General features: G+C 47.6%; 2 protein-coding genes and 1 pseudogene across 2 annotated transcripts; 2 read left to right on the top strand and 1 right to left on the bottom strand.

The window, feature by feature from the left end:
* Positions 1–900: 900 nt before the first annotated feature.
* On the bottom strand, positions 901–3,319 carry LOC133908259 (U-box domain-containing protein 4-like; annotated as a pseudogene).
* A 5,076-nt stretch (positions 3,320–8,395) lies between these two features.
* Positions 8,396–10,110, top strand: LOC133909324 (uncharacterized). Its single transcript, XM_062351704.1, has 2 exons — positions 8,396–9,421; positions 9,866–10,110. Exons 1-2 carry the CDS (start codon positions 8,973–8,975, stop codon positions 10,101–10,103), a joined length of 687 nt encoding a protein of 228 aa, XP_062207688.1. The 5' UTR covers positions 8,396–8,972; the 3' UTR covers positions 10,104–10,110.
* A 150-nt stretch (positions 10,111–10,260) lies between these two features.
* LOC133909323 (NAC domain-containing protein 48-like) lies at positions 10,261–12,357 on the top strand. The gene is made up of 3 exons (XM_062351703.1): positions 10,261–10,573; positions 10,663–10,937; positions 11,456–12,357. The coding sequence occupies exons 1-3, from the start codon at positions 10,276–10,278 to the stop codon at positions 11,912–11,914; spliced, it is 1,032 nt and encodes a 343-aa protein (XP_062207687.1). The 5' UTR covers positions 10,261–10,275; the 3' UTR covers positions 11,915–12,357.
* Positions 12,358–12,934: the final 577 nt, after the last annotated feature.

Below are 12,934 nucleotides of genomic sequence, written 5' to 3'. Positions count from 1 at the left end.
TTATTCCAACCGACAATGCACAGTACCAATCCAAAACACCGGGCCAATCGTCACGCGTTCACGCACTGCGTCCTCTGTCGTTTCCCGCTGGCCCCATGCAGCTTCCTGCCAGATCACGCGTGCCAGGCCATGCATGCAAGCAGTCGCCCGCCTGGGGCGTCTCACCGAGCAGCGTGCCCACCTGGGTCACAAGCTACTGTTACGCATGCAAGAATATGGTGGGACCAAAGTTGTCTCCCATGCACCAACATGTATGCATGCATGCAAGATTCTTTATTTTCTTTCTTTATTGACCAGCCGCACATGCATCCATATGATCCTCTCACATGCAAATCCATCTCCATGCATACATATACACCTACCACTTATTAGGATTTTAGCAGAAGTATCATTAGGATCATCAAGCCAAGCACAAGATCAACACATAAGACATGATGTTTTTTAACAAGGTTCGGCCAAATCGCCTACATCCTCTGAGCATGACTACGAACGCTCATCCCCAACTGTTTCAATCTTGCCATTGGTTACAACGGTGATACCTTCTATTTAAAGGCCCGAAATTAGAAGTTTGACTACAACTTTAATCCTAGTCCCACCCAATTACAACTAAGTCTATCTATAATCTACTATGTACATATATTCGACATATATTGTAACATACATCACTGGCCCAAACAGCAAGATTGCGAAGCAGCATGGAAGATACAACATTGTCAAATCGTTGGGTCAATCCAAATGTCTACTGACCTTGCCTTGGCGTTGGTTGCGAAAATAGCTAAGAAGAGCCTTTGCCTGCACATACATAACAAAAAATGGTAAGCTGGGAAGCTGCTAAATTACAATATACTTATACTGACGTTCACTTCTCAAGTAGACTAGTACAGAACCGAAAGTGTCACCTTATGGCAACAACGCCACCAAAGACGGCACGGCGCATTCCTGGAGCACCAGGCTGCAGAACCTGTTGCTGTTTGTGCAGAGCTGCAGCAGGGCGGCGGCAGCGTTCTCCTTCGCCCGTGCTGAGCCTAGCTCGACAACCTCAACCAGCATCGGGACACCACCTGCCTGAGCGATGCCATTCCTTCCTTCTTGTACCGTGGCAAGGTTTGCCAGGACGGCTACGGCTTTGTCAACCATCCCGGCTGCTGGGTCCATCAGCTCCACCAGGTGCTTTACAGCCCCAGCCTGAACGATCCGGGCCTTGTTCTCGTGAAATATCGATAGGTTGAAGAGAGCGGTGGCTGCATCCTTCTTCCCCTGCGCGCTGCCATCTTCTAGCAAGTCGACCAGCGGGTTGATCGCGCCAGAGCGTCCGATTTTAGCCTTGTTCTCTTCAATCACTGAAAGGCTGAAGAGAGTTGCAGCTGAGTTTGCTTTTGCTTCAGGGTTCCCTGTCTGAAGAACATCGATGAGAGGCTCGATGGCCTCCGCGCCTGCGATTGTGATCTTGTTGTTGTCATTCAACGACAAATTCAGGAGCACTGTTACAGCATTTTCCTGTGTGCTGGGATCTGCAGAATGAAGAAGATTCACCAAGAAGGGTATAGCACCATAGTTTGCAATGGAAATTCTATTATACATGCTGTGCCTAGAAAGAACGTGCAGCTCTCCTGTTGCTGCCTTTTGGAGCTCAACAGAGTCATTTTTCAGGTCCTCAATAAGCCTACACACTTTAGTCTCGACACCGGGAAAACCAGTTATTGAATCCACTGGAACAGATCTATCTGATTTTCGCTGCCAGACTAATTGACTTCGAGAACGAACACCACCCAGCTTTGGCAGGTAATTCGGTTCTACCTTCGAGTATGTGGCCATTGGACCATTTCTTGTAGTTTCTGATGTAATGCTGTTACTTGTTGCCTGTTCATCCTTATTCTCCTCACCGACTTCAAGACGGTTGCTGCTGGAAGAAGCACCTGTGCCAATATCACTACTGCTACCATTGCTTGCGAGACGCTACTCAACATCACAAGCTTGGAAACCATCCTTTCTCAATTGCTTGAGGTCTTCAGAACCATTAATTGTCTCATCACATATAGGTTTCTTTGCTTCAGTAGATGCCAATGGTAACTTCAATGAATAAGCTGCAGAATCATCTGTCTTCAAAAGATGACGCCTTGGAGATTTGATCATCTGAGTCAGAATTCTCATGCATCAAATTATGATGATGACTGTCGTCCGATGACATCATGTGTTCTGGTGAGCCAGACTTGTTTGTCCTTGGAGAGTTATCAGGAGATTTATCACTTGTACTACCAATTATAAGGTCGAGGGAAACATGAAAGCTCAAACTCAAGAGTTTCACAGGATCTGGTAGCATTATGCCATGTATCTCACACCAGTTTTCAATCAACTGTTTGACGGTGTAATTAGGAATCAAATTGGTGTGCCCCAATGTTTGACGTGTCCTTGGGCAGACATTGTAGCCCAAGTCAAGCCATTTCCTGATGAAAACCCGTTCGTATGTTTGACCAGATGCCACAATTACTGGATCTGACATTAGTTCAAGGGAAAGGGGACAACAAAAATCAGCAGGAATAGGCACTCCATTAATGCTATGCATCTTCTTTTCTTACACATGTTTATCAAGCATATGGTTGACTAACTCAGAGATGTCATTGATACCATCCAGTTCTGCACTATCCATACCGTTGATTGGCCAAAGCAATAGCCTCCATCAGCAACTCTTGATTTCTGGATAGGCTCAAAGAAAGTTGGATATTTGCCAATGTCTCTGACTTTGGCATGACTTTCCCTGCAAGGTACCTGGAAGCCTCCCCAATGACAACAGTAATTTTCTCACACTGAAATTCCTTGACTTTCTAAAATTGCAACAAGCCCAGTCATTAGAAAATGATATCATATAGAAAGTGCCATTGATATGACGATTACAACCTTTTCATTACCTCCAAATGCACTGAAATACAATTGGTTTCTGGTGGTAACATGAGAGGATCAACAACTTGGAACACTTCAAGCACATTGCATCTTTGTGATAAGGGATTCCACCTGTGTAACCTTCATATTATACATTGGATTAATTACTATATATGCTATGATTGTGTCTGATGTGAATCATAGCAGTAAATGGAATGGATAAAGGAGTTACAAAATAAATTTTGCTCATCATCAAATCCCAGCTTCCAACTAGCTTTATCGCCTCACTGATGGTAGAATCTAGTTCATCCAGCACCTTGCTTGGTTTATCATCTGGAGTGATCTGGGGAAAAAATCTGACTACGACCGCCTTCGGAAGATCCAGGATTTCATCAATCTTCCGGCAATATCTCTCAACTATAGAGCGCGCGCGCAAGCAGGTTCACGCATATGCGCACTGAATCAAGGTCCAATCCCCTCTAATCACACCACTTCAACACTACTTTCACTACCAAATGCAGCACGGAATACACGGCCCGATCCCAAAGCAAACAGCACGATTACACAATACGGGAGTTGAAATACTTGGTCCAGGTGCAGTGAACATTGGGCACTGAATTTCTTAGTGTAAATCCACTTGAAAAAATCATCGGTGACAATGTGCCATCGCGTGTTAGAGTTTTAGCAGAAGTATAGTAAGTATCGATAAGTTAAGCACAAAACCAACCTATCAAGACATGATGTTCTTAATGAGATTTGGTCAACTTACGAGCCATCCTCCCATATTTATCTGTTTCTGTCACGATAATGTCTAATATTTAAAAACCTAAAAATAGAAACTAACTTTAATTATATTATTAGTCCTACTAATTACAGTTTAAATCTATCTATAACTAATCATATACATATATTCAACACATATCATAACATTGTGTGCTCGGTGAATGCACCCGGGTGTGCTATCCATTTTTTGCGGGGCCATTGGATTTCTTAGAGCACGCTGTGGCAGCTGCTATATACGTGCATGCATGCTGCAGTAGTAGCACTGTAGCAATTGGCTCCGACTGTCACGCCTTTGATCAAGCGGTGCAAACGTGCTTAAATCGCACGGTACAATTGTAACTACCCGCTGCCATAATAATGCCGTTAACAAATTTAGTGGTGCAGGTCTAGAGCAGCTGAGCTGAATCCATCCAGCTAAACGGAGACGGGATGTCGAAACCTGTCTGCGTACTAGGATTCATGGTCGTGCTCTGTCCCGTGTCTCGCTGCACACTGATTATCACTAATGGTCCACTAACGCGGCTAGATTAATCCATCTGATGGCCGAGCTCATCAAGGCAAGCATAAACAAACCGTGGAATCATCCAGATCCCCATTTAAACAATGGTATAATCTCAAAGTGAGATAATATAAGAAGTTAGGTTAGCGAGTGCTTTCGTCCCGACTGCAGTGTTACGCTACAATCATGTCTAATTTTTTTTTGTCAAATTGAACCTCTCAAATTCAAATTAAATTCCGATATTCAGATTAGATTCTAAATTGTATTTCACATATCTAAATTTTGTATGCATAATTAAACATTCAAATCCAAATCAAATTTATATATATATATATATATCCGTGTCTAGATAACACTGTCCACTGTCCAGCTGGAATCGAACGCCATTAGACATCAATCAGTTCTTTGTGCCAAGTGGTTGAGGGACAGCCACGACGTATCTATTAAACTATACTATAAATCTGGATGGAAGCAGATAGGTGACCTTTTTACGAGGCGATCACATACGCGATGCCATATTTAAACTAAAGCTATTTGGATATGCATACGTAAACATGCATGTACTAGATCTAGATAAGAACGTAGGTATGACTCATCACGCATGTCACTGTTTTTTTTTCCTCCCTTTCCTGTTTGGTTCTCATCTGAACTAGCTCACAATCTTTAACCAAAGGTGCTACTTTTTTGTTGCCGCACGGTTCATTGCACCGTGACTATATATAAGCCAATTCATTGCTGCGAGGTGAGGATATGCATGCGCTCAATGAAACAGATTAATCCATCTGCTTTAACTAGTGGCTACGAGTGGTTTGCACAATTGCACCAACGTCGCTGCATACATAGTACCGGTACGCAGCATCAGCATCTTGCAGAACATCAGATTCCTGCACGTCAGACTTTCTACTTGCAAAGGGAAGAGCATGATGAAGTAGTGATAAGCATGATGTCTACGTTGCTGATGGAATGTCGATCATTAAAACCTTTCTTCTTTGATCCACGGCACAGATGGAGGCCGCAGCTGTATTATCACTGCTGATGGAATATATATGTATCTATGAGTGTGTGTATATGCTTCAGTATATTTGTCCATAGCCCAACACGCGCACTAACAGAGGAAGTATTATATTTAGAATAAATCGATGATAAATGATCATCCAGACTTATTCAATGGCATGATATAACCACTTATCCCCCTCAAATCATTTAATTAGAGATAAAGAATGAAAATATTATAATAACTATAGTCTTGATTTTCTCGATAGACAAATATTTTGAATCGTAGACAAACCTAGTAAAACAGAAGGAATAACCACGAAATCTAACAACTGTGAAGACTCCTTACCTGAATGATTAGACGTTAGATTCACACATATCTTGAACCGGCAATGCTGCAGCCTGCAGGCCATGGCATCAGCCCATCACCATCCATCCATCTACCCGGCCCCTGGCTAGTGTGCAATTACAGGGGGGGAACGCGCAAAACCAATCGCAGAAGGCCATCGTTTCTTCTTCAGAGCTCACGTGGTCCAACTAGCTAGCTGCACGTACAAAGTGCCACAACAGCAGCAAACTCGTCGATCGGAGAATCTGGAGCAATAGATCTAAGCATATTCCACGTCCGGATAGACACGTAGAAAAGACAGCACGAAGACACGAGACAGAGGTACAGGACACGAGAGTCTCCGGTTTGTTTCTTCCCTGCGTGCGCGATCAAATCTCGGCGGCCCAACGGCGCCTTGACCTGAAAGCAACGGCCGGCGTCCAGCAAGTCGCCGAGTTGGGCGTCCGAACAGGACCGGAAAGAAGGGATGGGAGGGGGGAAAGACGGTGCTGACTGTTGACTAACGCCTCACCTAATCGGAGTCTAATGCAGACTAGTCCAGCTTGGCCACCAGTAAATAGATTAGCGCGTGCGTGCGTGCGTGCGTGCGGCTTTGTTTTGAGCCGGTCTCGTGAAGCATATCCGCATGCGTGCACACATTTTCTGCGTCACGTGCCATATAAGCAGTTCAACGCCCGAGAAACTCTGCGACCGCCCTTATGTGTTCTCTTGTGTGCCGCATCCGAACTTCTAGGATCTTATATTATCTTCAACAATATTTTTTTCATTTCATTCTTTTTTCTTCTTCTTATTTTTTTTATTTTTTCCCATCTCTAACCATTTTTTTAAAAAGTGAAAGGAGGAAGTGTAAATGAGTATGAAGCCCGATGACAATACCTAAGCCTATCGGGGGTTGAACTCTAAGCGTCGTATGTCCGTCTAAATAGACTCCAGTGAAGGTTTCAGGAAGGAGACTTGGTGTAAAAAAAGGGGAAAGAGAGAATCGTGAGGTAGAAAGAATGTGAGAGAGGAGGGGGTTGAGCCGAGTTGGTTCCTAAGCCCCCTCCCACGCCGGCGACCCGGGTTCGAGTCCTGCCGTTGGCACTGGAAGGGGCATATGTTTCCCTTCTATTTAAAAAGAAAGAAAGAATGTGAGAGAATATCTTTGTAAAGAAAAATTATTAAAATGTTGAAGGAACGATAATTTTTTTATAAAAGAATTATAATTAGTAAAGAAAAATCATTAGTGATGATCTTACTTGGTGCACTTGCTGGGCTCCTCCACCCGGCTTCAAGTTTACTACACCGCTCTCTCGGACGAGGAGGACGGGATTAGCACGCTTTGGTAGAGCAACATGCTGCTTTTTTTCTCTATTAGCCAAGTCTCCACTTCCGAACACTCGTTAATGACCTGTAAAACAAAATGGGTCAGCAACTGGCGATAGTATAACCAATTTCTTCTATTTCATTAGCATCGCAACACCTGACTAATTATAAAAAAAAAACAACCACACACTTCAGTGAGATGGGATTGAGCAATTATATCAGGAAAAGCAGGCCACTAACAAATGCTTCTCAAATATATCTAGCGCAGTGCTGTGAAGAAAATATTAATCTATCATGTGAATATGAACAGGATGACAACTCAAACACACTCCGCCCTTATTTAGTGTTAGTGCAATACCTTTTGTTTCTCTGATATGTCGATGTGTTCAAACTTTTTGATCGTTGGACAAAGCAGCCTCTCTGAAGCTGTTGATGCAGTATACCAGTTGGTCGACGGCAGAACCTCTAATCTCCCACTCTTTGAAGCGTACCTCAATAGGATCACCAACCTACATTTGGGGGAAAAAACTTTCGTCATCTAAAACCTAAAACATCCAAAAACATTGTACCAATAAATTAGATGCAGTACAACTAGAGTACTAAAGAAGACATACCTTTTTAAGTTCATGCTAGTGTAAGTTTTGTGCGTACCTTAACACTCCGTTGCAGATTCTGGTTGTTCCAGCATATAGATAGCAATTCGAGATCTTCCAGTGAAATTAGCCAAAAAAACATGAATCTAACAACAACAAAGTCGCTTTTATACTGAGATTGCACTGATCATATTTTCTGTGGCTATTTTTCCCTCTTCTATTCTAACTTGTCTCATTGAAAAATTAAGATGTGCTTAGTGTTTATATTGTGTTGTTGAGTAAGATTGCGGCTGAGTCATGTATTATTGCTGTCAGATTTCAGACCTTATGTGTTGTTATTCAGAATCAGATTTCAAACCTTATGTTCTGCTATATTTGTTGTACGTTTGTATTGCTGACTGAGTATTCACTTGAGTGCAAATGGTTGGTGAGTAAATGGGTATATCTGTGGATGACATGTTTAGTATCCGCTCTTCACCTATGGATTAGTAAAAATTAACAGATACGAATATAAATGAACACTAATTATATCTAATTGTCATCTCTAATCTTGAAGAACCATCTCGTACTCTTCCTCTATAGCCATCTCCAATTCAGAGACTGGAACATTGGTTTTCTTAGCTTTATTTTATGATGGCTCAACCTATAATTGAGAGCATCATTTCAAAAAGTACTAGCCTCACAAAAGGTGACCAAATTCACACTACTCCAACATGCATAAACAGAGCAGGAATATTGCACATCACTTGCGTAAACTCAATGGATTTGATGTACCCAAAACTAGAATAAATTTCTTTTTCAAAGAGATATCGTCTTGAAATATGTGCGGCCAAATTTAGAAACTTTAATCACTAATATAAAAAAAATTATTATATAAAAATAGTATATATAAATTTGTTAAGAAAAATACTTCTAAATAATTCTATTTGAATAATTTCTAAAAAATGCTTACAAAGGAAGCTACGTCCACATCGTGGAGGGGTTCTACCAGCGGCTGCACGAGGAAGCTACGTCGAACGGCCAAGCCGAGGCGTGGTCGTCGCGGACACTGCCTCCTCACACCTCCTCCGTCGCGTCACAGAGCGAATTGTCGCGGTGCAGCGGCTCAGCTCGCCCTAAACCCTACCATCACCGCGCCATGGCCGCCGACGTAGGGATTAGCCGAGGACCGCCGTGCAGGAGACCCGTCACCGCCGTGCAGGATGACGCCACCGCCGTGCAGCCGGGCCAGCGCCCCGCTCGTCACCGAGGTAACCCCTCCGCCGGGCCACTGCTCAGCGCTGCAATGCGACGCAACAGCTACCGGCTCCGCGCTAATTGTGCTAGCGCCGGCCCGCACACCGCCGCCGTCCCACACGTCGCGCGACCCCGCGCGCCGCCGCACGCAGGGACTTAATCTGGCGAGGCTCGAGGGGGCGGCGGTGAGGAGGATGGCGGCACTGGGAGCAGTTGGGAGGCGAAGAGGACGCCGTCTTCGGACGGGCGACGGGGCAAGGCGGGGGCGGCGCTAAGGCTCGGGGCCGGGGACCGCGACGCGGGACGGGAAGCGGGGGCGGAGCGGTACTTTCGGGCGATGCGGGTGAGGGAAAAGGCGATGCCGTGCCGGTCTGCCAGATCCAGAGCGGCGGCAGCCAAGATGGCCGTGACGGCGGCAGCCTTCTTCGCTCGGCGGCCATGTCGCCCCTGCGCCAGACTAGGGCTCGGGGTCGGCGCGCAGTGCAGGACGGGGCGGCGGGGGCTCCGCACAAAACCGTCCGCGGGGGTTTTACGGCAAAATCGACGTAAATTCGGAGTTTTATCTTCTTTGCGTAAAAATAGTTTGGAATGTAGGAGGTTTTATGTAAGAAATTTGAGCGCTATTCACTGTAGCTCCAGGGGTTACTTGGACAGCGTGTTGATTTCAGGAACAAGTAAGGGCTTTCCGCAAAAAGTTATGCACGCGTGTGGGGATCCCAGGCCCAGCGGAGCGACGCGGGTTTCCGCCAGGAAGCCGGAGCTGATCCAACTTACGTGCACTATTAAGTAATGGTTTTGTTAGGTATAATTTATTAACAGCTTCAGTTTTTTAAAATTTATATGTTGTGCTAAATAGGTTGGGCGTATATTAACTTATGAAAAACTAATAAGCTATCTTCTGATAAATAAACTAGATGTAAAAATTAAGATTATAAACTAACAGTTTATCTAAAAACCATAAATAGCTTTTTTTTAAATAGTTTTTTAATAAAAAACTTATACTCCTAAATATGCTAGCTGGCGCCAATATATAACCTGACGACAAGCCTACAATATTTAAATTCCTAAATCTTGCGTAGCTGTACTTTATTGAAAATATCAAACCTCCCGAAATATTCAATACTAATTGCTCCTAAATATGCTAGCTGGCTCTTCGTTCTTTTTTCAACACTTTTTTCTTGTGAATACTGCTAACTCCCAGCTACTCTTGGTACCTAACACATAACTCAGCCTCATCGTCTCGTCGACTCATCCTTATCTATCCACCACCTCACCTCACGTCGCGCCCGCACGAAGCCACCCGTACTTTCTCGGCCGCCCCACCGCTGCCGACTCCCACGTGTCGCGCCGCCACCGGCGCTCCCAGCGCGGCCGTGTGGCCCGCCGTGCGGCCCGGCGCCTTCCCGAAACGGAACGGCCGCCCACGCCCGCGCTAGCGTCCCTCCCCGGCGCCTGGGCCCCACGCTGACGCGCGCGCACGTCCGTCCAAGAAGACTGACGTAAGCAGTGACAGAATTGGCGCCGCATCCTGGCGTCCACGTGTCTGGGTCAACCGGTCAGAGCGAGCGAGCCTCCACGCGTGCGCTATCGCAGTGGGCGGCCGCACGGGCCACACGTGTCGCGGTCGCCCAGCTCTATAAATGCCCGTCTCCTCGCCCGGAACAAGTTTCAAGCCCTCCTCTCCTCTTGCTGCACTAGAAGAAGAGGAGAACAGAGCAGCAGCGACCAAAGAGTACAATTCGCCTGCTTCGATTGATCCGGAGAGGGAAACGATGAGCGGCGGTCAGGACCTGCTGCTGCCGCCGGGGTTCCGGTTCCACCCGACGGACGAGGAGCTGGTGACGCACTACCTCTGCCGCCGCTGCGCCGGCCTGCCCATCGCCGTCCCCATCATCGCCGAGATCGACCTCTACAAGGTCGACCCATGGCAGCTCCCGAGTACGTCATCGTTGCCCTCGATCTTGCACCCGTGCGGACGTGTTTGAGTGATCTGGTGGTGATGATCTTTGCGTGTGATTTGTGTGCAGAGATGGCGCTGTACGGCGAGAAGGAGTGGTACTTCTTCTCCCCGCGGGACCGCAAGTACCCGAATGGGTCGAGGCCCAACCGGGCGGCCGGGTCCGGGTACTGGAAGGCTACTGGCGCCGACAAACCGGTGGGCTCGCCCAAGCCCGTCGCCATTAAGAAGGCGCTCGTCTTCTACGCCGGCAAGGCGCCTAAGGGCGAGAAGACCAACTGGATCATGCACGAGTACCGCCTTGCCGACGTCGACCGCTCGGCACGCAAGAAGAACAGCCTCAGGGTAAGCATCACGCCGGCAGTGTAGCCTTCCTTCCTCTATGAATTTGGGCGTACAAGGACGGTCCAAAATCGTCTCTCCCCCCGAAAGAAAAAAAAAGGAAAAAAAAACTCGATGATATTGTGTTGCTATCGAGATGAATGCGCTGGTAAGCGTGGCCCACGGCTTTGTGCCGCTGAAATTTTTCGGGATGGGCCATGCTAGGGGCTCTCCACCGGTCGCAACTTGTCCAATGATTCGGACGGCACGCGCCGGACGCGTCGCTGCCCTCGGTGTGAAAGCATTCGATGCCATCGCCTGCAGTTCATTTTCACGCTGCGCGCCCTGCGACAAGCGAGGGCCTCGAAACTACGAATGCAACACGCTAGAAAGAAGTGCCGGAGAACAACTGGCGATATCTTATTGTGTTTCGTGGGGTTTGGAACCAGAAATTAGATATCGAAATGGTGCTGTCATATTAATTTAGTTGGTTGGTTGCAGTGGTTACGTGATCATCTGACAGCTTTTTTTTATCGGTGCAGTTGGATGATTGGGTCCTGTGTCGCATCTACAACAAGAAGGGCGGGCTGGAGAAGGCGCCGGCCGTCGGCGCGGCCGCGGCGGACCGTAAGCCGGTGTTCGGCGGGCAGGCGGCCATGGTGCGCTCCCCGCCGGAGCAGAAGCCGTTCGTCGAGGCGCCAGGGGGCTTGCCGCCGGCGTTCGCGAACCTGGCGGCGTACTACGACCGGCCGTCGGACTCGATGCCGCGGCTGCGCGCGGACTCGAGCTGCTCGGATCAGGTGCTGTCGCCGGACCAGTTCGCGTGCGACCGGGAGGTGCAGAGCCAGCCCAAGATCAGCGAGTGGGAGCGCACCTTCGCCTCCGACCCCGTCAACCCCGCTGGCTCCATGCTCGACCCCACCGGCGCCGGCGCTGGCGTCGGCCTCGGCGGCGACCCGCTCCTGCAGGACATCCTCATGTACTGGGGCAAGCCGTTCTAGACCGCTCCGGAAGCAAAAGCAAAGCGATCCCGTCATGAGCTGCGGTTGCCGGCGGCGGTGCTTGCAACCGTGCGGTGTGGGCTTGACTCAGGCGAGCCGCCATAGTTGACTATTACGAGCTTAAGATGGATGGTCAGGATGGATTAGATGAAGATTAACGGACGGACGGACGTGATGACGATGGAGACTTTAGGCGGCAATGAGACTGTGGGGCCCAGCCGGAAGGGATATTGGCGGTCGATCGTGCGTGGTATTTGTGTGTTATTGATTCGGTGCAGGGTTTCTGTTCCTTCATTGGTTACATTATAAGGGCTTATATATATATATACTGGGATAAATAGTCCAGTGTAGCGTAAGACGTTCGTCAAAAATGAAACGATCATATAAACTCCGTATTATTGTAGCTGTTGGCTCTCTGTATTATAGTATTACTATTTTGATCTCGTCTGAAAGTGTTTGTCTTATAAGTATTTTTATATCAACAGCAGATTGGCTGTGCTCCAGCTAGCTATGATGCGTAAGCTTATGTACGAAGAAACGTTTTTGAACCTCGTGTTGGAGTAAAGAAAAACGTGCTGGAAGAACAGCTTGTATTGCCCAACACATTGAGAACCGTGAGATGGATGAGTCTGGCAGGCGGCAGCTGGTCAATTTGCACGTGTAGGCAGCCGCAGTTCGGGTCCTAGAATTCACGGGCGGCACGGCGGCGACGGCGGGCGGTCAGGACTAGATTTCCACGTTCACACGGATCACCTTCGTGGCTATCGCCCTTGCATAGTTGCATGTCCGGCCGGCAAACTGTCAAATCCCGTCTGGTCTCCCGGTCGAACAACTCCCAGCAGTAAAACGAGGCCATCCTCACGTGTTTTGACCGTTGTGCGAAATCGAGCTCATGTGAACCGCATAGACGTAGCCAGACAGGCCAATGTTCCGGCAGATCAGTCGTTCAGAGCCGTCTGCCGCCGCCGCCGCCGCCGCGGAGCGTTGTACAATTTACTGATCGAACCGGCGATCCGGGCG

The sequence above is a fragment of the Phragmites australis genome, chromosome 2, assembly GCF_958298935.1.
Source record: "Phragmites australis chromosome 2, lpPhrAust1.1, whole genome shotgun sequence".
In the NCBI taxonomy this organism is placed as follows: domain Eukaryota; kingdom Viridiplantae; phylum Streptophyta; class Magnoliopsida; order Poales; family Poaceae; genus Phragmites; species Phragmites australis.
Note: the sequence above shows the minus strand (reverse complement) of the source record. Positions and strands in the feature narration are given on the sequence as shown.

Excerpts from the sequence above, each read along its gene's own strand:
- LOC133909324 (XM_062351704.1), top strand. The coding sequence starts at position 8,973 with ATGCGGGTGAGGGAAAAGGCGATGCCGTGCCGGTCTGCCAGATCCAGA. Across the intron at positions 9,422-9,865 it reads CAACTTACGTGCACTATTAA|CCTCATCGTCTCGTCGACTC; the intron begins GTAATGGTTTTG and ends CACATAACTCAG.
- LOC133909323 (XM_062351703.1), top strand. The coding sequence starts at position 10,276 with ATGCCCGTCTCCTCGCCCGGAACAAGTTTCAAGCCCTCCTCTCCTCTT. Across the intron at positions 10,574-10,662 it reads CGACCCATGGCAGCTCCCGA|AGATGGCGCTGTACGGCGAG; the intron begins GTACGTCATCGT and ends ATTTGTGTGCAG. Across the intron at positions 10,938-11,455 it reads GCAAGAAGAACAGCCTCAGG|TTGGATGATTGGGTCCTGTG; the intron begins GTAAGCATCACG and ends TTATCGGTGCAG.